A 25,941-nucleotide genomic window follows, 5' to 3' on the forward strand; every position below is an offset into this window, starting at 1 on the left:
CTCGATTTCAATAAATTCACTTTAATATGGAAGTGGGTGTTACCACGGGGTGGGGTTTTTGTCTTCATTTGGTGCTACGTCACCGATCGGGGCTTTCCTTGGAAGTCGTTGCGAACGTGCAGTGGGCGGTCCCTCTCAGTTACCAGCAAATCGCAGTTGGCGGTACCTCGCTCCATTACTAACCAGTCAGTGATTGGCTGTTAAGAGTCAAAGGTACCGCCCACTGTACGTTCGGTCCCTGGGATCTAAAAGATCCACCTTTCCATCGTGACGGTGACGCTCGAGCGACAGCAACGGCAGAGATCGTTGCGCTCTCAAAGAGGGAAGACGCCGGCAACGCAAATGGGCAGTAATTTAACGACAGAGAACATTGCTATTTATACGGAAATTGGTAGCTGATATGTTGTAGGGGAAATAGCCCATTTGCCAGTTGAAGGACTTCATTCCGCCCAGAAGTGGCCACTGCGCATTGCCCCCAACGCTCTCCCGTTTCACACAGTTCTGGTTCTGGTCAGCATCATCTTCTCTCTGAGGTGAGTGAAAGTCTCCAGATGTAAGTCGCTTTTCGGTATATATCGTAAGTCGTTCGTACAAATCCAAGGCTTTTAGAGACGTCCTTCTACGTTGCATTTGAGCTCCATCGAGGAGAAGGGGATCCGTCTCGTCTCGTCATTCTAGCCTCAGCACCTCCGTGTAAGGGTGTGGGGGCGACCCACACACACATGTGGACCATGACGCTACTGACGCTTTATGGCATGTTAAACACATTTAAGAGGAGAGTCAAACTTCCTGATATTGATAATCGATGACACTATTGATTAGTGATTTCTGAGGCTGTCCTTTCTGTAGTGTTCCGGGAGGCTAGATTAAACTCGTCAGTGTTTAATATCGATGTGTTTGGTTAACCCACGGATCCGAAAGACTTTGTAGTCAGCCCTGCCAAAATAATGCCTTGGATAAAAGCAAAGGTCGATTTTGGTTGACGTAGATAATAGGCTACTGACAAAATCGATGTCTCCCAAAGTTGCATCAAAATTCAAAGTACTACTGTATAATCTTTGAAATGATATGACTATTTCCAACAATCAGTAATACCCCGTCTGTTTCCTATCCTCTTCCATTTGCTGCAAATGAGAATTTTAACTGGGCTGGATTGTATTAAACCAATGGGACAGACTTCCATGTATGTGTGTCATGAGTAGAATGGGTTTGAAAATTCGCCCTCAGAGAGAGAATTGGATCAGATCGATTACATTTATACCATTTGATACAAGGTGGACCATTTCTGTTGTGTCATTGGTAATATTATAAAGTCCTACAGGAGCTGGCGGGATTGTGTTGAGGTCAACACTGTTTTCAAATGAAAGGTAGGCCTACTAGGTTCGATCCCCAGTCATTGTCTGCGGCCTACCTTTAGGCATACATTAGCAGATAGGAAGGCCTTTAGACCTAGTAGACCTTAACATGTTTTCACTTAATCACTTAAGTAAAGTATCCTGGAAAATTAACAAAAGACAAGCAAAACAAACCTGGATTTAAACCTGACATGTACGACAAATTGAAGTATGGTCTTTCCATGAATTTCATAATGTCAGATCTCTTTATGTCTTTGAAAACACTGGGAAAATAGACTGCGTTGGTCTCACCACTACATTCAGGAAGTCTTGCAATGGACACCTGGGCCCCTAGCCACTGAATAACCCCAGCAGGTACATATGGAGCCAGTTCCTCATTTTGTCTGGTCGTCTAACCACAGGGATGACCTCATCCTGTGTCGATATGACTTCCTGTATCAATACTGGGCTACGTTTACCGGCCAAAGCCAGGAACTGCGCGTGAGCGTCCGTCCATTATGTTACTCGTTCCTGGATGGGGATTTGCTTTGGACACACACACACACACACACACACACACACACACACACACACACACACACACACACACACACACACACACACACACACACACACACACACACACACACACACACACACTGGAGTATATATAGAATATATAGTAAATGCATATATATAACCTGATCCATTTCTATTCTTATCTTAGATTCAGGAAGTGTGTGCGTGTGTGTGTGTGCGTGTGTGCCCCCCCTTTCAGAGAGTTGCTCTTTTCCACTGTGAGGCCTGCAGGTTTGACATTAAACATTCAGCAACCGACCGCTGTCGCTCCTGAACACATCTCTAATTATAGCACCCTGCAGCCCTAACCCCATGATACCTGGACCGTGTGTGTGGACTGACTTACCTGGGGAGTGGTTGCATCACTATAATTGTATGTATCATACATTTGTTGCTATGCTAAAGTACACTGACTCACAAGAGATGGTTAGTACTCGTATTATTTGAGAAAACCGTGTGCGTGATATCTCCATCCCGCCTGCACTTCAGACGGGGGTGTCCATGGCTATTTTTGGTAGTATCTCTAATATTGATGGTATACTTTACTGGTCTCAGCCTCAGCTGGGAGTGCAGTTGTCAAAGGTGTCTGGGGCATAATGATTGAGATGTGTTGCTGTGTGTGCGTGCCTGCGCTCTCTCCTCTGTCACTAAAGAGAATGGCTCTCTGTCAGTCTCCTGATCGATAGGTGACAGAGAGCCATGTTGTGGAAATGTTAAACATTCACTGTATAGCGTTGCAAAATAGTGACTGAGATAGAGCTGCATATTGATTCCCAACCCCAAACCCCCACTCACACAAACACACACCTTTTTAATCTGCGAGACAATCGAACAAATGGAGTGGTGAATATGTAGACGGTAAACCACAGAGACTATGCTTTTCTCTTTGTTATATTGGTGGCAAAGTATGTTTTCGCTAAAAAGGCAGGATAGAAAAGGCGGAGATAGTGTGATGGAATATGGCCTGTGGTTAGTCCATTAACACCCCGGACTGTGTGATAGTGTGACAACAGGAATCAAGGTCGTCAGACGAGGGGGGACAAGGGAGTCAATAGATAATGAAAGCAGAAGGAAAATGTCTGTGACGGCACATTACTAAAAAAAAAAAATTCCACTGAAAAAGGATATATAAACAATGGTCACTCACCCCAATCGTGCTCTCTAAACCATAGGGGAAGAAATACTTCTACATAATAGCTTTTTTGTCATTGGACGCAAAGGGATGTTTGACGTCAGAGGAAATACTCTTTGCTGGCTCTTTTCGGAATAGACCACACACAACAACACACTGAGTGAGCAATTTCTATCTTTATCATTTGTAATCATCCTATGACCTTGGCAGAGAGACACAGAAAGTCCGAACACACACACACACACTTCCTCCAAGAACACACGCACACATGCACACTCAAATGTGTGTTTTCATAGCTACACTTTTCCAGTTTGTTGTGTGTGTGTGGGACCTGCTTCTGCCTCATTGCAAGTTGCTTTGGCTGTGTGTGTTTGTTTGTGTGCACGTGTGCACATTTGTTCACATCCCAGCTGAACAAATGCCAGGGACACGGTGCATGTTGACATTTAGCATGGCAACATTGGGCCATGGAAGAACAAAAGACCCACAGAAAGGTAGATAACAGCCCGCCTTCAAGGCGTCAGAGTCTTATGGTAACCAAAACCTTCAACATTGACATTATTGTTAATGTGTTTGTTCACAAACGAAGGGTCTGAGGATGGCAGTTTGGTTTTTCTTCTTTGGTCAATAAAGAGTGGGCGTGGAGACTGGACTGCTACCGGTTCAGTGTGAGAACCCGACGGAGGACAGCACGGCAGACTCAACCGCACAGCAGCACTCACAGTTTGGTGAGAACCCCAGCAACAGCTCTGGGCTCTTTCATTAATCCTTGAGCAAGGAAATGAATACAGTCAGCCAAATGTATACAGTTCAATACAATACATGCAGAGGAAATTCCCAGACCAAGATTCAGCTTTTCCTGCCAGAAAGACATCTTGGCCAGATTGAATGATCTCATGAACTAGTTAATCATTCAGTCAGTCAACCAGCCAGTCGTCCCCTTATTTCACAGACAAAATATTTTAAATAGCAAATTAAGTATTTCTGAAGATAAATACAGCGAAATTCTTAAAAGTGAACCTCGGCATGGGATAGAATAACAAGCTTGTTTCAGAGACTGAGGCCAAAAGCAACATTTGCTTTCAGGCAAAAAGCTGTTTAGGAAATATTGAGAAACGGATAAGGAGGTCCTCCCTTGAAGCTAATTACAAATACACTTCCTGAATTCACCTCGAATTCTCACACTTTCAGTCGGAGTCCATTGAAGAGCATGTACTGTGATGCAGAGAGAAACATCCCAGATAATCCTTTGTTTTTCAAGAGAAGGATGCAAGGAACACATAATAGTAGCTGCTTGTGTGAAAGAAAAAAACAGAAAGATGGTGATCTAACTGGCAGTCATAAAAATGAATATGCAGTACATATCGGCGGTGGAGACCACCTGTTCCGTGTAGAGATCGCAGCAGAAGAGCTCAATCGCTCTCTGTCTCCAGATCCTAGATTAGGCAGGTTTTATGGAGCGCTTCTGCAAGCAAGCTAATTAAGTGTGCCACTGATTCTATATCCTCTTGCACAGCCTTCAGGCTCCGGCTGCATTTGTATATTACCTTTCTTATCCTCCACTGGGGCCCCTGAAAGCACTGTCACATGCACTCATTCACATGGACATTTACACACCAGACAGATTAAAGCACGCAAGGCAGACACCTGCTTTGGGGGTTGAGTTTCTTGGTCAACAGTTAAAAAGGAGTATACAGGGATTGAACACAAGCAACCCTCTTGCTCTACGTCCTGCCCTGCTGCTGCTTGCCTTTTCTGCTCCCCAGCCTCACATTAATACTGTGTGAGTGTGTGTGTGCGTCTCTGTCTACGAGTGTATGTGTGTGTTGCGTGTGCGTGTCAGCAAACCCAGAGACCACCCCTGTAACATAATGTGTGTTTTTGGCCTATGCATGTTTATGCACGCTTGGGACATCTGTGTGATTTTCAGATGTTAGGCTGGTTATTGGGTGAATTAAGTGTGTTATTTAACCTAAAATAACTGCATCAAGGGAGAGTGACAAACATGCCTCATAGACATATTGTCTTCTTTCAAATGATGACAGAGACCCATCCATACACCCACACACATTAGAACCAATCAAGAAAGATCACTTCAATTACCAGAGTTGGCATAGCAACCCCTAAACCACAGTGAGCAGCACTTTGTGGAGATATTGGTAGCTGCCGGGCATCATCCATCAGCCCTCCACTGCTAGGCCAGATCTCAACATGGAACCCTGAGCTCGGTCTGATGCATTGTTCAGCAGTATTACGCAGACGTCTGCCAATGGAATCGGATCCAACTACCGGGACGTTCCTTGAGGTTGGTACACTCAGTGCCAGTCTATTCATTTATGATGTTGGGAGAAAACACAGATAGACATTTCTTCCCACCGAGATTTGAAAAGACCATGAAGCATACAAACAGCATTTATTTCCAAACGCATTCATCATGCTTAAAGGTATAATATGTCTTAAAATGACTAGACCTATGTTATGCATTTAGTTGAGTTGTGTACTTATATTATCCAAAATGTTTCCAACAATGTTCAAACACAGAGAACTCTGTTGTTTTATTCAGGGCAAGTGTGTGTTTCATTTGGTCTCCTGTCAATGGTGTCATATCTCCAGTACCCCCTAACTTCCGGGGCAACCCTCGAAACAATTATTCAGAATGGCCCTTATTTATTGATATGATATTTCAATATTAATCGAGCTTCCTATGATGTGCTGCCACCTAGCCCATGCTTACAGAAACGTTATAACATCACAATAGCGTACAATACAATCCTAATCTTATTTTTATTATTCTGCTTTGATAACATTGCTGGTTTACCCCATCATTGAACTGCCACAAAACGTTAGCTGTAAGGGGAATCAACAAATTTAACGGTAAGACAGCAAGTTAGTGTTTCCTTAGTAGCATTTCCTTAGTAACGTTAACTTGATAACGTTATCAAGTTAACGTTTTCTCTGATAACTTAATACAATACCACATCCGTTAAAAGGATTTCTGCATGGGTCATGTCCAATTGATTTTTTTACCGGCAATGGTGGGGAAGAAAGCAGCTCCCCAACAGACAACAGATCCCAGCTACTTCATTACGTCATCAAACTACGTCTTTTGTCATTTGTTTGATTGAAAGACTCCTTAGAGGCAGGAATGACATATAATACCTTCATCACTGGACTTAAATATTTTTCATCAATGCATCATTTCTAAAAATTAATTACATTTTTGTACTTTTTTTTTATGTGATCCAATTGTTCACATTTTATTTGTGTTATTTAGAGTTTTTTGTATTGAATCTATTTAAAATATTTTTTTTGGATTTGGTTTGAAATAAAATAATTCCAGTGCACTATGTTGCATTGGCAAATAAAACATTTTGGATCTTTAGTCTCCAAAACATGTCGCGGAGATCGTTGCATACAATAGAGCTGAGCAGAGCCAAACATGGATGGACAGGCCGGGAGGCAGACAGGCAGATAGGCGGTGAAGGAAACAATGCAAGATGTGCTGGCAGATGCATACGTGAACACACACAGGCAAGCCCTGTCTCGTGCACACATATTTTGGATCGAGGGAGCTGTCTTAAATCAGGGAATCAGGGCACCAAAGTGTGTGTGTGTATGTGTCTGTGTGTGGGGAGGAGAGAGATGCATTTCAACAGATGTAGAGTAGGAGTAAGGTCTCGGTCTCTTCATATCCATCTGCCATACACACAAGTATCCACTGTGTGTATCATTCTATGAGACAGACGTGTGGATAGCAGAAAGACTGGTTGCTACATCGCAGGCACGCATACATACGAGCACACGCCTGTCTTTGTATGTACGGTCCCCGACTTCATTGGGATGAACAAGTCCGAGCAAACGTCCATATTTGGTCGGGTTGAGTCACTCAGGGCCGCACAGTGTGGACACTCAGATCCCACATGCTGATACCTTAGGCAGCATTACACACACTTTAGGTGGTTTAACTAACACAACCCTGTGTGTGTGTGTGTGTGTGTGTGTGTGTTTGTGTGTGTGTGTTTAGTGTGGGGGAAATCCGGCCAAATCATCATAGATTCAGAACTGTACTTGAAGGTAGGTTTTCTTTGGGGTGTGTGTGTGGGTGTTATCACCTCCTCCTTTGTACTCATGGCATGGTGGTCTGAGCTTCCACCCCCCCCTGTTCATAGAGGAGGAAACAGAAGTGTTCTGTCTCAGGAACACAGATAACAAGCTGGTCACGTTGCATTCTGAGCCCCTTCTCTCTCTCTCTCTCTCTCTCTCTCTCTCTCTCTCTCTCTCTCTCTCTCTCTCTCTCTCTCTCTCTCTCTCTCTCTCTCTCTAAGCTGCGAACAGATGTAGGAGATAGATTAGATGAGCTATCTCAAGCACCACTAGTGTGTTGTCGATGGTGTTTCCAGGCATGCTGACTTTGACTGACTGTTTTGCTGATCGTATGTTGGAAACAAATGTCTGCTCTTCTCCTATAGCAATACCACCACACCAGTGTATTGACAGTAATTACCGTCAATGGGCTGTAGTTGACAAATTTAACTGTGCGTGTACATACATGTCATTTATTTCTTTAATGAAATGTAAGTGTGTGTATGTGGGGGATTCAACAACTCCATAAGTGCCAGAGTCACAGAGCGAGCCGCTGTTTGCCTTGCTCATAGTGAGCGTCGCCATGGAAACCACACTGGCAGTGCAGTGTGAAGTGGAAGAAGAGCTTGCGGTCCTCCAGAGAAAGAGAGAGAGAGAGAGTGACGACAGAGAGAGGGAAAGAGCGAGTGACATTAAGCTTCAAAGGAAGAGATAACGAGAGAGCTCACACTGACAGAGAAGGCACCCGTGAGCAGGGAAGAGAGATAGCGGGCGAGTGATATTGAATGACAGGTGAGCGGGGGCTAGTGAAGAAGGGTGTTTTTTAATAAATCAATGACAGAGTAAACAGACAAAGACTAAGGTGTGTTTGGGGTCATTTGAACACTGGTTCTCTGTGCTTCTCATATCTCAGTCGGGATACATTACTGGCTTATTATTAATGGAATATTGTGTGTGTGTGTGTTTGTGTGTGTGTGTGTGTGTGTGTGTGTGTGTGTGTGTGTATGTGTGAGAGAGATGGTGAGCTTGTGTTAGTCTATTACTCCTGCCAGATTATATCTTCCATTTCTTTTGAGTTAATAGAGAAATGTTAAAGAGGCGCTGCAAACAAGAGTGTATTTAGTGAAGGAGGGAGGGAGGGAGGAGGGGAGAGGAGGTGAAGGGAGGAGTGAGAGAGAGGCAGGTCACTGAGCATGCTCTTTGTGTTAACTTCCTGTTCTCTCTTTCTCACACACAGGACAGAAACAGGGAGAAGGAGAGACACAGACGACTGAAGAGGAATTCTGAGAGGAAACGGTGGAATTACGATTCTCTGACAGAACTGCGTTTCCCTCTGTGGATCGGACCATTTTTCTACCCTCTGGAGAGAGATTTAATGTTCTCAGTGTCTTTCTAAACCAGCTGGACAACAGTTTGTACTTTGTTACTTTGTATAAGCTCAGTCATACAATGTGTTTTTTAATGTTTGAGTTTTAGAGTTGCCCTGTTTAGGTTGAGCTGAATTCCTCTACGAGATCGGTCTGTCCTGCCGTTGCTCTGCGTCAGGCTCCCTGTGTTGTGACTGGAAGACTGACGTCGTGAATTCACAGTAACTCGAAGACGTCATATCTGTATTTGCATTCCAGTTCTGCTTTCCCCAGAGGACTGCGCCTGTGTGAGTGGGTGAAAGACAGAGAGAGAAAGAGTGTGTGGTCAAAAGTGTAACCCTGTAGCTTCCAGTGCAGGCGTGTAGCCAACATCACAGTAAGAATATGGGATCGGAGAAGGACTTGGAGTCGCCCCACGCCTCTGTGAGCGCCACCCCAAACCCAAAGTGCCGTGCGTCGGGCAAGCGCCCGGGACGCATCTCCTTCCACAGCCTCTTCCACGGCAAGCGCAGCTCCAGACGCACCAAGTCCGGGGCGCCCAGCCCCAGCATTGTCCAGCAGCTCCACCACCACCACCAACAGCTGCAGCAGCTCCTCCCGACCATCCCCAACATGCCCTCCGCCCTCCAACACCATCCTGCCGCCGCCGTGGTGCCGGTGTCGGCCCCAGCCACAAACAACAACACCTCCACCAACACCACCACTGGCGCCGCCGCCGCCGCCGCCGCCTTCGTCACGACCTCCCCCTACAAACCGCTCACCTCCTCCGCCACCACGGCCGACCCCGGCAGCCCCACCCCGTCCCAGGCCCTCTCCTCCAGCCGGGCCTCCCTGGCGGTGGCGGGCGGGGGCCCCGGGGAGGCGGAGCAGCTGGAGTGCCCCCTGTGCCTGGTGCGGCAGCCCGCCCGGCAGCTGCCCGCGCTGCACGGCTGCGGCCACCGCTCCTGCCTGGGCTGCCTGCGGCAGTACCTGCGCATTGAGATCACGGAGAGCCGTGTGCAGCTCAGCTGCCCCGAGTGCGCCGAGCGGCTGGTGCCGCGGCAGGTGGCCGACATCCTGCAGGACGCCGCGCTGCTGGAGAAGTACGAGGAGTTCCTGCTCCGCCGCTGCCTCGCCTCCGACCCCGACTGCCGCTGGTGCCCGGCGCCCGACTGCGGGTAAGAGATGCGAAAAAAAATCAATGGTCGTGATGCAGTCGTTATGGTAACAATTTTTCACAAGTTATCGGAAGCAGTTGTTGGTAAAAGTGCGCTGATGGATATGTTGAGCCCTTCTTTCGTTCTTTCTTATGTCAGTTAATTATTCAAGATCTTACAGGACGATACCAGGAAGATCAAACCATCGTAACCGTATCTCCTGGCCTCACTAAATAATGTTTTCAATATGGTTTATCAAAATCCCTTAATATTTTTGGTCGCATATCGGTAACGTTTCAAATCTGAATGACCTCCTTCATATTTAGTCTCATATCATCATATCAATATAATAATCACCTTTATCTGTACGTGATTGTTATGATCATTCTTCTGTTTACAAACTAACGTTCTTCTTTATTTACTAGTGGTGCTCCATTATCTGTGTATGATTAATTTGTGTTCTAAGTCCAACAGTAAAAACATTTCACAATCTTATCTTCCAGGGAATATAGGCTAACCCTGGAGTCAGACCATAAAAAACAAAGAAAGACATCTCAAGGTTTTCGTTTGGCTCATTATTTTGTTTGGAACAGCCTCATGATTACCAAGAGCTGAATTTAATTCAAATACTCCACAGGTCCAAACCTGTGAGAAATGGCTAGCACTCACACTTTACCACAGAAGCACACACACCCTTTGATGACTCGCAAGTTTGTTTACCAGGTTGCGTTGCCAGAGATCTTTAAGTATGTTCCTTCAGTAACTGACGAGGGGGAAACCTAACCCTGCCGTGTTAATCCACCTCAAATGGGCTTTTCCCTCTCCACCACGTCCTGTTCCTGTTAGACAGCAACAGGTAAATCCAGTTACTAGTTGATTTTGGTTTTAAAGTGTGGCGATTGTTTAGTGTTTTCTACTATACCTCTATGATGATAGAGCAAAAAGATAGATGATAGATGTAGGCCCTGGCTCAAGGAATCCTGAGTGTTAGTTCTAGCACCTCCTCCCACCTCCTCCTTTCTCCCTTTCATGCCCAATCTCGGCCAGTAGATGCTTTTCCTATCTACGTATTCTGTTACCTCAATCCCTCTGTTTCTCTCTCTCTCTCTTTCTCTCCATCTGTGTGTGAGTGTGTGTGTGTGTGTGTGTGTGTGTGTGAATGCTTATCGAAAGGAAGAGGAATGAATATGAACATAAATATCCGCTGTTTTTGGGAGTTATTTTACTGGCAATGTGGTAGGGAAAGTCCTTGACAGATTGTTTTGGTTAAACAAAAAAGTGTGTGCGCGCGTTTGTGTGTGTGTTACTGGAGTCAGCAGCTCTGTCGTGGGCAGGGGATGACCTAGATATCTACAGGGGACTGTCCAGGGTCTTACACCAGAGCTGTGATTCACCCGAACTGGCCCAATTACTTTAACAGCAGGTTCAACTGCTTATTCAGTGGTAGACTTGTTTTCTGTAACAGAGAGAGAAAGAGAGAGTGGTAGTGTGCTTGCGTGTACAAAAACAGAGAGAGTGAGAGAGAGAGAGATAGAGGGGTCGTGGGAGGTAGAACTAACCCTAGAGAGAGGCAGGGAGAGCGAGAGCGGTAGGGAGGGAGAGGGAGAGAGTTGACCTTCGTTGTTCATAAGGGAGTGAGAGAGGGAGAAATGCACGGTCGGCCAAAGGCCTGCTAACCGCTTGCTAGTCTCTAATTTATCGCCTCTTTCTAGGATTCTATATAAAGAGAGAGTTTATTGGCTTTATCAAGTCTGTGTGGTGGATGAAGATCAACACTATCCTGTCTCTCTCCCTCTTTAAAAGCTGACATTTTACTGACACAATATCATATTATTTCCCAAATCAAACTCAAAGCTGCAACATTGTGTTGTATTACCCCGGACCAAATACAAAATCGAACCTGTAAATGCACTTGGACAGTGTGGTTCCCTACTTTCATCTTTTATTGCACGCCTCTGAGCAATATGTTGACAGTTGAAATTGCTTATTTTTTCTGGCAGACCTTGCAACGCGTTGTTGACAGTTGACTGCAAGATTATTACCGGCATATTGATGAGTGTACAGTAAAGTCAATAGAGTATGTGATTAAGATGGATAGAGATATAACTCTATAGGTTTGTGTTGAAATGAATACTCTCTATTCTCCCTCTATTTTCTGTCCCTGGTGTTGCTGGACCCACTTAATCATTTAGGCGGTGAACTGTGTGTAACACACACACACACACACACACACACACACACACACACACACACACACACACACACACACACACACACACACACACACACACACACACACACACACACACACACACACACACACACACACACTCACTCACACATATGTCCGCCTCCTTGTCTAGCAAATCAGATCCACTCCAGTTTGACTGACGAGGCAGGGTAGCCAATAGCAATGAAAACATCTCCCCAAAGCTGCCTACTTTAGCTTCCAGTTGCTATGGATACTATTGATGTGGTGTCGAGGTGTTGCCACGAGGACAGGAGTAGATCCCTGATTAAAGAGATAATTTTGTGTGTGTGTGTGTGCTTCTGAAATGAAGATTTACCTTTGCCATGCCAATCAAGTCCTTTTGAATATTGAACCTGTAATGTTGAAAGACGGAGAGAGAGGTTTTTAACTGTACAACTCTCTCTCACACACCCAAAAAGACAGACAGACAGACAGACAGACAGACAGACAGACAGACAGACAGACAGACAGACAGACAGACAGACAGACAGACAGACAGACACTTCAGAACGTGGAGGCTCAAAGTAAGGGCCTGAAGGAGGGTGACCTCATCGAACAGATCCAGACACATTTCACTGCTAACTGATCTCACTCGTCTTCTGCTTACTAAGATGTTATATTCCCACATCAATTTTCTTCCTCTTGCCAAGTGTGATCATGTCTTATTCAAATTTTGATAATGAGTCCTATCTAACTTGACAATGTTTTAGTGGTCTATCGAGACTTTGAACTTTGTCTCTCTCTGTCTCTCCTCCCTCCCCCATGTCCTTATCCTCGTCTCTTTCTCTTTCTCTCACCTCCATCCTTATCACTTCTATCACTCTCCCTCCTCTCCTCCCTGTCCCTCACCCTGTCCCTCCTCTCCTCCCTCCTCTCCTCCCTCTCCTTCTCCCTCTCCTTCTCCCTCACCCTGTCCCTCCTCTTCTCCCTCTCCCTGTCCCTCCTCTCCTCCCTCCTCTCCTCCCTCTCCTTCTCCCTCACCCTGTCCCTCCTCTTCTCCCTCTCCCTGTCCCTCCTCTTCTCCCTCCTCTTCTCCCTCTCCCTCTCCCTGTCCCTCCTCTCCTCCCTGTCCCTCTCCCTGTCCCTCCCCTCTCCCTGTCCCTCCTCTCCTCCCTGTGCCTCCTCTTCTCCCTCTCCCTCTCCCTGTCCCTCCTCTTCTCCCTCTCCCTGTCCCTCCTCTTCTCCCTCCTCTTCTCCCTCTCCCTCTCCCTGTCCCTCCTCTCCTCCCTGTCCCTCCTCTTCTCCCTCTCCCTCCCCCTGTCCCTCCTCTCCTCCCTGTCCCTCCTCTTCTCCCTCTCCCTCCCCCTGTCCCTCCTCTCCTCCCTGTCCCTCCTCTTCTCCCTCTCCCTCTCCCTGTCCCTCCTCTCCTACCTGTCCCTCCTCTTCTCCCTCTCCCTCTCCCTGTCCCTCCTCTTCTCCCTCCTCTTCTCCCTCTCCCTCTCCCTGTCCCTCCTCTTCTCCCTCTCCCTCTCCCTGTCCCTCCTCTCCTACCTGTCCCTCCTCTTCTCCCTCTCCCTCTCCCTGTCCCTCCTCTTCTCCCTCCTCTTCTCCCTCTCCCTCCCCCTGTCCCTCCTCTCCTCCCTGTCCCTCCTCTTCTCCCTCTCCCTCCCCCTGTCCCTCCTCTCCTCCCTGTCCCTCCTCTTCTCCCTCTCCCTCTCCCTGTCCCTCCTCTCCTCCCTGTCCCTCCTCTTCTCCCTCTCCCTCTCCCTGTCCCTCCTCTCCTACCTGTCCCTCCTCTTCTCCCTCTCCCTCTCCCTGTCCCTCCTCTTCTCCCTCCTCTTCTCCCTCTCCCTCTCCCTGTCCCTCCTCTTCTCCCTGTCCCTCTCCCACTGCCTCTCTTTGGTGCAGCTTTGCGGTGATCGCGTCGGGCTGTGCCAGCTGTCCCAGGCTGGTGTGCCGCAGGGAGGGCTGTGGAGCCGAGTTCTGCTACCACTGTAAGCAGGCCTGGCACCCCAACCAGACCTGTGACTCTGCCCGCCAGCAGAGGGCGCAGTCCCTGCACACGCACAGCAACCACTCCCCCAGCTACACGCAGGAGCAGGGGCCCGGTGAGTGCCCTCCTGGATGCATGGACAGACAGGCAGACAGGCAGGCAGACAGACAGACAGGCAGGCAGGCAGGCAGGCAGAAAGGCAGGCAGGCAGGCAGACAGACAGACAGACATTTTCCATCTTACTCATGTATTTTCCAACACGTTTACACGTTACCAATGTGCCTGTGTGTGTGGTTGCAAACACACACGCCAACCGGTTTCTCCTCAAAGCAGATGGTTTTCCGATGTATGTTTCACACCTCAGAGTAGCGCTCCATCCACCTCCTTCCATTGACCCCGTTTTATCCACACACCACAGTACTCATATCCCGCTAAACACCAGCTGTTATTTATATAACGCCCCGCCGTGCGACGGCCAACAGTCTCCCCTCGCCGCCGGGGGAGGGGGGGGGGGGGGGGGGGGGGAGGGGGGGGTCCATACGCAGACACACAGCGGGCGCAAAAGACAGTAGAGCCCCGACAGCGGTCCAGGCTCAGTGATAGAGACCCGTTGGAGATGGAATCAGGGAAAAGCCAGGAAAATGGTCGGTTTGGACGAAACGAGGCAGAACACTGAGTCCCCGGTGCCTAATACAAAATGTACAGAGCGTGTTTGTGTGTGTCTGTGTAATTTGTTCTCATTATCTTTGAGAAGGGCAGATAGTGGAGGAGGTTCCGCTAACAGCACGATACAAACAATAACAATTTCCACATTCTGTGTACAGACACTTGCACAAACAAACACACACACACCATCTGCCTTGGCAAGTCACGTCAGATTCGTTTTGACCTAAGAGAGAAGCTGTGTGTACACGGTGACACAGGACCTATTTGGTCTCCATGGCGACCGCTTTAAACTGCGTCGGTGAAACAAGCTGTTGTGATCGGCCACAGCCTTACTTTAAAGTAGGCTGAAAAACACACACACACACACACACACACACACACACACACACACACACACACACACACACACACACACACACACACACACACACACACACACACACACACAGTCCAGCTGACCACTGTGCATTGCGGTCCCCAGCTGATGACATCAAGCCCTGCCCGCGCTGCGGCGCGTACATCATCAAGATGAATGACGGCAGCTGTAATCACATGACCTGCGCCGTCTGCGGCTCCGAGTTCTGCTGGCTCTGCATGAAGGAGATCTCCGACCTGCACTACCTCAGGTGCCCACACGTGCACACACACACACGCACACCCAGAGGGAGTTGTATGCACACACACACGCACCCACACACACGCACACCGTATGTAAACCTGCACATTATGCACACAAACGCATACGCACAAGAAAAGATACATATGCAGATCCATGGGCACATACACAGAAATCCACTCGTGCATTACTATACACACAAACGCAGAAGTACACACATGCATACATACACAGGCAGACACACACACAGACGAATGCAGGAATACAAACACACACGAATGCATGCACACACCAAACACACACACTGTCTCACTCCTAGTCAGAGTACAACTTTAACACGTGTGTGTGTGTGTGTGTGCTTTGTATGTGTTTGCGTGAATGCTGTGTTTGCGTGAATGCTGTGTTTATGTGTGTGTGTTTGCATGATTGCTGTGTGTGGGTGTGTGTGTGTCTGCCCAGTCCGTCCGGCTGCACCTTCTGGGGGAAGAAGCCGTGGAGCAGGAAGAAGAAGATCCTGTGGCAGCTGGGAACGCTGATCGGCGCTCCCATCGGCATCACGCTGATCGCCGGCATCGCCGTGCCCGCCATGGTCATCGGCATCCCCGTCTACGTGGGCCGCAAGGTGAGCCTCCACCCCCTGGCAGGGACACCGCCTCCACCTGAACGTTTCTGAGGCACTTTAAACCAAACCAAAGAGGCTTTGTATGGTTTTACACTTATGAAGAGAGATAGGGAGGAGGAAAAAGAGAAGGTGTGTGTGTGTGTGTGTGTGTGTGTGTGTGTGTGTGTGTGTGTGTGTGTGTGTGTGTGTGTGTGTGTGTGTGTGTGTGTGTGTGTGTGTGTGTGTGTGTGTGTGTGTGTGTGTGAGGGAAACACAATCTTTATGAAAGGAAAGGTATTTTATCGTCTTTCTTTATAATTATTCTTATGTAATTAAGGTTTCTTTTCATAAGAAACCACAGATGAGAATCTCTAGCTTTGAAGCAATACATGAAAGTTCTTCAATGAGTTCTTTCACAACTTCAAAACTTACACACACATGCAAACCCTTTCACCAGATTGTGAAACTATTCTCATCTAGGTTTCGATATCTTTTGAATGAATTCCTGCCCTCATTTTGAAACCAGTTTCGGAATTTCCCTGAAATGAGAGCATTTATTGTCAGTTCCTGAGCATACCAAAACATTTGAATCCAGAAGGTTATTTGCATAACTTATTCACTCCAAATAATTGAAAAAAAATAATATGTATTTGGAAATATCAACACTCAGAAATAACTTTTTTGGGTTCATTTATCTTACTGTTGTAACGTTTCTAGGTGTTTAAACCCATGACTGCATACAGAATCTGACTGCTGTGACCTGTGGTGGCGAATCTGATTAACTGCAGATAAACGCAGTCAAAGAGCAAGATGAGCGTAACCTCAGATATATCAGAGGATACCTCAGCTCTCACACACGATGGAACCACTAGTTCACGTTTGTGTGCTCCACTCTGCTGCCTGTGCTTCAAGGGAAGTCAAGTCAAGTGAAATAAAACGGACCGGTTTCACAGATGAAGGAACGATAAGATAACACTTTATTGATCCCCAGGGGGGGAAGGTTTGGGTGTAACAGCAGCTGACAGATGTCTGGAACGCTGACGGGTATCGGTTTCAGATCAACAGATACCCATGTCTTCAGTTCAACATTCTATGCAAATTATTTGAGAGGTGAAAAATAACCAGCTCCCGCCTTTGTTGTCCCAGATCCACGCCCACTACGAGCTGAGGAAGGCGTCTCGCCACAGACGCAACTTGGCCATCACAGGGGGCGTGGCCCTGTCAATCATCAGCGCTCCTGTCGTGGCAGCCGTCAGCGTCGGTTCGTTACACATTCTCCTCTGTCCCCATTTTCTTCATCCACTGAAATATCTTTCATTTGCTCCTTATTCAATTAATGGAAAGAAATGGATCATTAAAATATTAGATTCATTTAAAATATTATTATCATAATAAATTGTGATTGTATTTTTCATATTATATTCATATCCATATTTAAGATTAAGATTGTTCTATTAATAGCTTGAGCTTTGTGGGACTAATGATGATCCTATTATATTATTTAAAGATGGACTGTGTACGTACTGTATTGGCCTTTGGCATACTGACTAAAGTGTAAAGCACCCCCTGGTGATTAGACCAGCACAATGCATGGCTCTCGTGCAGTGCGGTCCCGTTCAGACGTGTTTTCCTTCCTCCTCTGGGCGTCGGGAGCAGGCATCGGAGTGCCCATCATGCTGGCGTACGTCTACGGAGTGGTGCCCATCTCGCTGTGTCGCGGCGGCGGTTGTGGCGTCAGCCGAGAAAAGGGCCGTGGCGTTCGGATCGACTTCGATGAGGACGATGGACCAATCACAGGTAGCTGGGGGTTTCAGTGGCCTTCCTTCCGATTAGGTGATTTAAGAGTTTTTGTTGATGATTTGAAGGTCGACAGTTCTGATATAGGGTCCAAAGGGGTCTTAGTAGGATATTGTGAGAGGCCAAACCACAGAATGACAGGATCACAAGGAGTTTCTTCTTAATGCAACATTTTAAAGTTATCTTATGAGTGAGTCTCATGCTGGAGCAGGGGAATGTTGTTTAATTTAAGTCAGAATTATTTCAAGGAAACGTGATGAAACCACATTTTCTCAAATCTCATTAATTCTTGGTGTCTCTCTATATCTGTACCATATTTCTCCCTTATTTATTATTATTTATTTCCATATATATTGGAATGCAGTTTTAGTTGTGTGCTTCCAAGTGGTCGTCCCACTGCTGCTGTAACAACCTCTCTCTCTCTCCCTAGTGGCTGACGCCTGGCGTGCCCTCAAGTCCCCCAGCCTCGGGGAGAGCAGCCTGGAGGGCGCCGCCAGCGGCCTCAGCACCACCACTCCCAGTGAGGGGCTGTCTGTGGCCCCAGGAACCCTGGGGGACGCCCCGCACTTCAACACCCTGGCAGGGGGCTCTCTGGGGACCCGCACCGGCAAGTACAGCAGGTAAGAGTCAGTGAGTAAGGGACAGCATCCCTCCTCAGTGTGAGCATACCTGCCATCTGGTTGCGTTCCGGCTAACTGCTAGCATCCCTCCTCAGTGTGAGCCTACCCGCTAAAGGATATCCCTGCTCATTGTTAGCATACCTGCATTTGATGGTATCCTTGCTAATTGGAAGTAAAACTGCTAAATTATACAATAATCTGCTAAATGTAAGCATCCATGCTCGCTATTTCACGCGTGTTCTGTAAGCAGGACATACAAACTATTAGAAACACATTACATTTCCATGATGTACATTGCCATCGCCCTTTGTCCCACCTTAATCACTCTTAGGTTATGGCTCTTTCAAAACATCCTTCTTATCCATTGATTGCATTACTAATGTCATTACAGAACACAGAGCATCACTAATGAAAATGCATTGATATGAAGTGCTGTTACTATCAACGCACGAGAAGTTCATCAATCATTGAATCATTGATGACGTTGGACAGCTCTCTGAGAGGTTTTCCCATCCTACTCTGAGGTTCCGGTTAGCGTCTCAACAAGCTCGTTGTAGACCAGGGTGCGTAGAGCTGAATGTGCTGGCGCGTCTCCTCCCCAGGCTGGAGGTGCAGGTGGGGGAGCTGGCTAAGGAGAGCACCCAGAGGGAGACGGGCAGCCTGGGGGCCGGCAGCGACTGTGCGAGCACCAGGGGCATGGCCGGCTCAATCGTCTCCGCCTACACCTTACCTGACAGGTGAGACATCATCCTGAGGTCTCTTATTTGAGTTTGATTCTATTTTTTCAGCGTCTGGCCTTCTGTCATCTCTCTGGATTTTCCTCCCTTTTTTTTGGTCTTTTCTCGGTTATGTTATTTTCCTCTCTGTTCATCATGAATTGATTTAATATCAACTCAACACTAGCCAATTACGCGGTTAGCAGATCGCCGCCTCCAGGACATGATTGGTTGAAACAAATATGAAGTGAAGAAATTGAAACCAGATTTGACATCGTCTGCTATCAGACTTTAGTTTTACTTATCTGAAGTCTGATTTGTGAGACTACCTCGAAATTTTCGGCCGGTTGGGACAAACCACACACTTTCCTGCCCTAATATATATCAAACCTATACCCTATTCCAATAAATAAATATAATCTCTTCATGAAATCCTTCCTACTACAGGGAATGCACCAACCTGGAGATCCAGGTGGACATTGAGACCAAACCCAGCCATCTCTGCCTGACCAGCGAGGAGGACCTGACCCAACCCCCTGGCTCCGCTGCCATGGCAACGTGCTCAGGAGGGGAGGAGCCTCAGGACTGCAGCTCCAGAAGGGGCGGGGCCCTGTCCGACTCTGCTCTCAGGCTGTCCCCCTCGGGGGCGTCGCTCAGGGAGGGGTCCCAGGATGTCTCGTTTGGGGAGGGGCCCCAGGACGTCATGCCGATGGAGGGGCCCCTTGACTTCTCCCTGGGGGAGGGGCCTCAGGACATCGTGCTGGGGGAGGGGCCCCGAGAACTCACACTGGGGGAAGAGCCCCGGAACGTCTCGGTAGGGGAGGGGCCCCAGGAGCTCTCATTGGGGGAGGGGCCCCGAGACGTTACCCTGGCGCAGCCCGAGAGCTTCCGCAGCGACCTGGAGCTGTCCGACACGCAGTCGGACGACATCGCCGAGTTGACGTCGGATGACTGCGACTCCCCGCACCCAAAGAGCTGCCGTCCTGCCTCGTCCGCCTCCCAGACCCAGGCCCCCTGCCGGGCGCTGAACACCTCCACCGAAGGCCTTCACTGTCCCGCCGGCAGTACCGTCGTCCTCTACGTCTGAAAGACCCACCCCTGTGTCAGGGTGGATCAAAAACTCCAAACTAAACGGACCTAACTAACAAAGCCGCCGCCGCCGCCACCACTGAAGACGTGGTCCCATAGCTTTCTCCCTTAGCTGTTATTGTCAGTTCCCCGCTGCACTGTCTGAAGCCACAGAGGCTGCTCCGTACACGGCCGCCTGCCTTTTGTTCTGTGTTCCGGTTCTTCTGTCTTACGTGTGCACCTGTTGTCAGTTAACCTCCGCAGCGAGTACGTTGTCAGGGAACTACCTCTGAGATTTATAAGATGACCTTTTATGTTTACTACTTGGTGCAAAATGCCTTGGCTTCTTAAGCAAAAAAACAAAGAAAACAACACAAAGGATGAAACAAGGTGTTGTTGAGCACAGTAGTGAGTGAAGGACGTGGGAGAATTAGGGTTGTGTTTCTGACAGGATGAATGAATGTGGGGCTTGTGTGTCCGACTAGTTCTTTATTTTGTATTTTTGTATATTTTTTCCCCCTATTTATATGAATAGAATGATTGACGGGTGGTGTTTTTTCCTGTGTGCGTCAGTCTGCATGGTGTCTCGTGTGTGAGGTGTAGGACCACAGTGAAAACCCCCCGGTCCCCATCTATCTGCTTCAGAGGATGAAAGCAGAATAAACACAGTCAACATTTTTCTGAGCACTTTTCGGCGCAGGGTGACGCACGACCCGGTCAATGGTTTAAACAAAATACAACTGTGGGAAAACGGAAGAAGTGGCCATTTTGTTCTTGTGTATTCCGACATAGTAATTTTTTCTACAGTAAATCACCATGGGAAAAAAACTGAAATTTAATTACACTAATCCATTCCACTCTCATTCTCGCTGAAAAAGAGTGATGTGAAATAGGGTGAGGTGGTTACAGGAGAGCCATGCGTCATGCGTGTTTTCCCTGTGATGGTCCAACGCCAAACCAGTGGTTGATCAACAAGGCCCCATGAGATGATGATGTTATCATGAGCTGCTGACACATAAAGCCGCACATGTTGAATAACTGACTTCTGGCCTTACAGACATAGGGGGCTGATCCCCCTCTCACTGACCAACACAACACACACACACACACAAACCCACACACCAACTTGCCCTCCGACCCACTTGAATGTTGTTTGTAGACATTGTGTGTGTGTGTGTTTCCCCACTGTCATTTATTTTTAAATGAGCACTTGTGCACTTTATCAATTGTCAATGTTATTACCCACTGTCCATTGTCTTTGCGCTAAGCAAGTTTACTTGGATTCCAATCAAATGTCTGTGATAGGAGAAGAAAAGATTAAAAGGACCTTTTACAAAACAATACCACAAAGCCTCTTATGTTCGATGTAAAAGTTTTGTTCCAAAAACAATATCTTGTCCTTTTAAATACATAAATAAATGTAAAATATAACACGTGTTTATCATGACCAATTTCAAACCATAATTTTGTGTCAGACCAAGAAACCATCTTTCAATAGCATAAGGCAACTTCTTTGTTTGAATACGCTTTCAAAAAATGTATAACTCATTTTGGGATTAAACTTTTCAAATACTAACACAGATTTATTTCCTAATCAACCTTCATTTTGGTTTATGGAGTTTATTTGATCCATAAAGGTCTGCGGGAATATCTTTAGCGTTGCAGAATTATCTACCCATACTGGGCATTGCTTGGCTTTATCTGTTTTTATGATACCTGTAACTGCTTGTTTTGACCTGGCTGTAGGAAGAAAACCCTACAAATGTCTCACAGATTAAAATTCAAATTCCTGGAAGAGATTTGATTTGTCGCCAAGAGACATGAAAACAGAATTGTACTTGTTTGAAGTTTACAGTCTAGATAGATAGCAATATGTAAGTGTTATCATGGGAGACGTTTAAGGACACTAAGGACTGTGAAAGAATTTGTGGACTTTTGGAAAATTCAATAAAATACTTTTGTTGCAACAAATGTGTTTTGCATTGTGAATGATACAGTAAAAGGAAGCCTTTGCTGCTTGTGCAGCATTGCCCCCTCCTCCTACCTTAACCATAAACTATAGACTTGACTGCAAACTATAATATATTAATATAAAATCTAATACATTTTAAATATCAAAAATAGAAAATCATTTGATAAACCAATGAAAATGCAATATTGAAAGACTGCACATTCCAAAACAATTTCATTTAGAACTTAATTCTTCTCGCAGGGCTGCCGTAAATGAAGGTCGTAAATACCTTTTTGCGACAAAGGTTTTCTTTGCCGTAAAGTAATAACGCGTACATAGAGGAAGGTTAAATTCGATACAACCGGGTACAACAGGGTAAATATATATAAACATATGAACATAGAACTCCTTATTGCAGCATAATATGGGTTTCAATACGATGTGTGATATATGCTAAGGTCGAAACTGCAACAATGTCTTATTATTTAAAAACTGGATACAATAATAGATTGGTCAGATGTTAGCAAGTTGTGTCAAGGGCTCCGAAGAGATTGACACTAGACGGTCGTATATAGTGTGCTTATTGTAATGAACTAATCAACTAATAGATCGGCCACATGTTTCTTTATGTGTCTACAAAATCCTAAATAAGTTGTACAGTGTATTTGATCGACGCAACCCTGAACAGCAAGCGAACCTAGACAATGCTAACTGGATACATGATCCATAATAATACCCAGTCAGTATGATGGCTATGGATGTATACGAAGAATTCACATACGTCTTTATCGCAGTATCACTTGCAAAGGGAGCCATTTAAAGTATATTTGATTATTCATTCTATTTTATGTTACACTCAACGAATAGTTTACATTGGATGTACCTAAACGTTTCATGATATGCTCGTATGGCCTTTTTCAGCCTCTAGGAAATGTCTGTTTACCAGGGGTCCAGAAAAATGAACCTCGGTGCAACATACAAGCTCATCATCTTCGCATGTTTGAGCGTCCACTATGATATTATTGATCTGCACATGGAACTAGCAAAAAAACAGTTTGAATTCTGACCATGAATCCCTATAGGCTTTTTTCATATCTCTCTCTGTCTGTCTCTCGCTCCCTCTCCTTCAGCAGCACCATGCCCTTCATAGACATCCAGTCCCGTCTAGGTATCGACCTGGACCGCTGGCTGCTGCTGCAGAGCGGCGAGCAGCCACACAAGCGGGCCGCCCGCTGCCACGCCTTCGAGAAGGAGTTCCTGGAGTGTGCTCATGGCATCGGCCAGACACGCGCAAAGGTCGAGTGCAAGCTGGAGATGGAGGACTTCTATGAGTGCATGCACAGGAATAAGACGGTAGGTTCCTCCGGAGCCAGAACAGTCAGTGTCCTGTAGGGCTGGGTAAAAATATTGATTCATCAATGCACTGCAATTTATTTGTTCTCGATTCAATTTCGATTCAGAACTTCTTGAAATCGATTATTTCCATTAAAAAAAAAAGAAAAGAAAAAAAAAGCATACTCAGTCTTTGTAATCTAGAAGGGAGTATTCCTAAATGTACATGCCCTTTTACATTTGTCCATGTTATGATTATTACTTTTATGCTCGAGTTTAGCTCAGGAACAATACTATACAATGGTGTATTCCGTTTTTGCTAGTTAAAGCACAATGAAATAGTTAATTCATTTTGAAATGGTTAATTCTAAATAATATTTAGGTATTTTTGTCTTCTGCTTATATTATTGAATCGATATCAAAGCAGTTGGATCAAATCGAATCGAAATCGAATCGAATGAAGACCTAAAGAATCTAATTGACTTGTGAGGTACCTGGCAATACCCAGCCCAAGTGTCCTGGCATTACCATAAAATAATCTTGTGAATAACATTGCAATTGTATAAATCAAATCTAATCTTTCATATATTGGCTGACATATGAAGGCAAGAATTTTCCAAAAACCTATAAATCCAAAAATACATTTAAAAGCCTGTCCGACCCACAAGTATATAATGAATAATATAATATATGTTTGTCTTGTGGGTTAGCCAAACTTGAATGTTGTTGGTATGCTCCCCCAGTCCTAATGGTATATGTTGTTCTCAAAATTTAGTTCAGCAAGCTTTCCTGATATATAGGCCACAGGGTTTAGTCTATCATAAGTCTTTTCATTATCTTTTAATTGTTCTGGCTTGTGACTTTCCCAATTAGAGTTGGAAATCCCAACTGTACAAAACGTCATATAGTTCATAAAACATATTTAACCATTTTCCGGGGATTCCAATATGAATACAGAAATAATGCACATTGCACGCATCATTCACTTATCCCTAAGGTGTTTAGGACAATTCTTTCAGAAACAATTAGTCAGCATTGGCAACTAAGCTGTAGTCTGGTGCAGACAGCCATGACTAATGATGTGTGTCCAGGTCTGCATCGCTCTGCACCGATCCTGTATTGAAGCCCTGCAGCAAGGGGTAGAATGTAGGCCTGATAAGGGAAGGTCGACTCAAATAAATAGCTAATGCACCATGGACATAAAACAAATTCTCCTCTTTTCCCCTCTATTGACACCTCACTATCCTGTCTTTCCTAACCAATCCTTCTGTTTCGTCCCCTCCTCTTGTGTCTCTACCCTCCTCTGCTCTCCTCCTTCCAGCACAAGAAGCTGTATGACATCCGTCAGCAGCGAATCAAGATGGAGAAGGAGAAGTCGTACGTCACCCCATCACACCACACCGGCCAGCCGGACAACACACCCTAGTAGACCACATCCCTAAGATCTCCCCAACGCTGTGTATTATACTTCAGATATCCATATTACTGGTCCAACCTGTACACGTTTGCAAATAAATGTTATTATTGCCCCATGTCCTTCTCTCATATTTTTTTGCCCCGAATGGATATGTCCTGAAAGAATGGTAACTAAATAAAAGTCTACAATTTTTGTATTATTATTATTATTATTATTATTATTATTATTACTACTATTAGTAGGTTAACAACCCAAGGTGAACGTACACAAAAAAGCCTACCTTCCCAACTTCAACTTATGACTCATGACTTTTTTGGGCTTTAGCCTTAAACCTGAATTTTGTAGGTTTGGATCCAGCCTGAAGCTTGCCTCTCGTCTTGCTCTACCAGCATACACTGCTCCTCAGAGTTGTGTTCTGTTTAGATGGCTGACTATTGGGTACAACAAAGACATTGAGTGACATGCATTTAGATTGTAATTAATCTATGTATTCACACTATAAATACCAGACCCTTTTTTTGGAATTGCCTGATTAATTAAGTTCTACCTTATGGCAATCTTCCTGAACATTTGGTTCACCAATGCCTGTACTGCATAAGGGAGCTTATAATTTAGTAGGTTAGTTAACGGTAATATTGCATTATTCATTTTAAAACAACTAGTCAAACGTTTGTACTGCAGTTACAAGCATTGCTACTTTTTTCCTTGAACAATTATATGCAATCATCCAATTAAGTTTTGCTTATAATATTGCAAACATTGTCTGTAGTAATGCAAGGTAGTTTAATGGTTATTCTCATCCTGTGGTGCCCACACTTTGCTGTGCTGCGTCGCCCATTGCTCGGTCAAGCTCTTTGCCCATGATTGGTATAGTGCGAGCTGCCCGAACACAGTTCAGTTCAGGTTCAGCGAGAAATCTATCATTATTCAACATTAAGTAATGTAACCTAATTCTGAGAAATTTGTTAACCCTAACCCTAACCTTCTCCAAATCCAATGACCCATATTCTAAGTCACGCAATGGATTAGTGGCTAACCGCTCCCGGGAGGCCGTTATCTCCGATGAGAGACTGATGGATCATCCTGGATGCTCTTTGACCTAGCATTCGATTACCAGCATTTAACCAGCTCACCGCTGTGATTAACGAGAGCGACCCACTTCATTTCACCACAAGATGGCGTTAGAGACTAATCTACTCTGATTCCTGGAGTGAGGTCCACGCCTATACATTTGTAAAGTTCTCAGTAACATATTGTCTGCAATGCGTATGTGGACCCAGATCCATGTATGACCTCGAGTCTACTTCTTATGGGGAACATGTAGAGACCTAGGCCTATGAAA

The 25,941-nt window shown here is 45.8% G+C and overlaps 2 protein-coding genes across 3 annotated transcripts; both read left to right on the plus strand.

The window, feature by feature from the left end:
- Positions 1-284: 284 nt before the first annotated feature.
- On the plus strand, positions 285-21,846 carry rnf19b (ring finger protein 19B). Its single transcript, XM_079748830.1, has 10 exons — positions 285-533; positions 8,366-9,652; positions 13,731-13,930; positions 14,963-15,107; positions 15,557-15,719; positions 16,845-16,959; positions 17,355-17,495; positions 17,926-18,115; positions 18,718-18,852; positions 19,279-21,846. The coding sequence occupies exons 2-10, from the start codon at positions 8,880-8,882 to the stop codon at positions 19,916-19,918; spliced, it is 2,502 nt and encodes an 833-aa protein (XP_079604956.1). The 5' UTR covers positions 285-533; positions 8,366-8,879; the 3' UTR covers positions 19,919-21,846.
- A 320-nt stretch (positions 21,847-22,166) lies between these two features.
- ndufs5 (NADH:ubiquinone oxidoreductase subunit S5) lies at positions 22,167-24,755 on the plus strand. Of its 2 annotated transcripts, none has more exons than XM_079748831.1 (3): positions 22,167-22,225; positions 22,981-23,203; positions 24,504-24,755. In XM_079748831.1, exons 2-3 carry the CDS (start codon positions 22,988-22,990, stop codon positions 24,606-24,608), a joined length of 321 nt encoding a protein of 106 aa, XP_079604957.1. In that variant the 5' UTR covers positions 22,167-22,225; positions 22,981-22,987; the 3' UTR covers positions 24,609-24,755. The 2 variants fall into 2 exon arrangements, with proteins under 2 accessions (XP_079604957.1, XP_079604958.1); XM_079748832.1 differs by having other exon boundaries at positions 22,172-22,225; positions 22,984-23,203.
- Positions 24,756-25,941: the final 1,186 nt, after the last annotated feature.

This window comes from Pollachius pollachius (genome assembly GCF_949987615.1).
Source record: "Pollachius pollachius genome assembly, chromosome: 13".
In the NCBI taxonomy this organism is placed as follows: domain Eukaryota; kingdom Metazoa; phylum Chordata; class Actinopteri; order Gadiformes; family Gadidae; genus Pollachius; species Pollachius pollachius.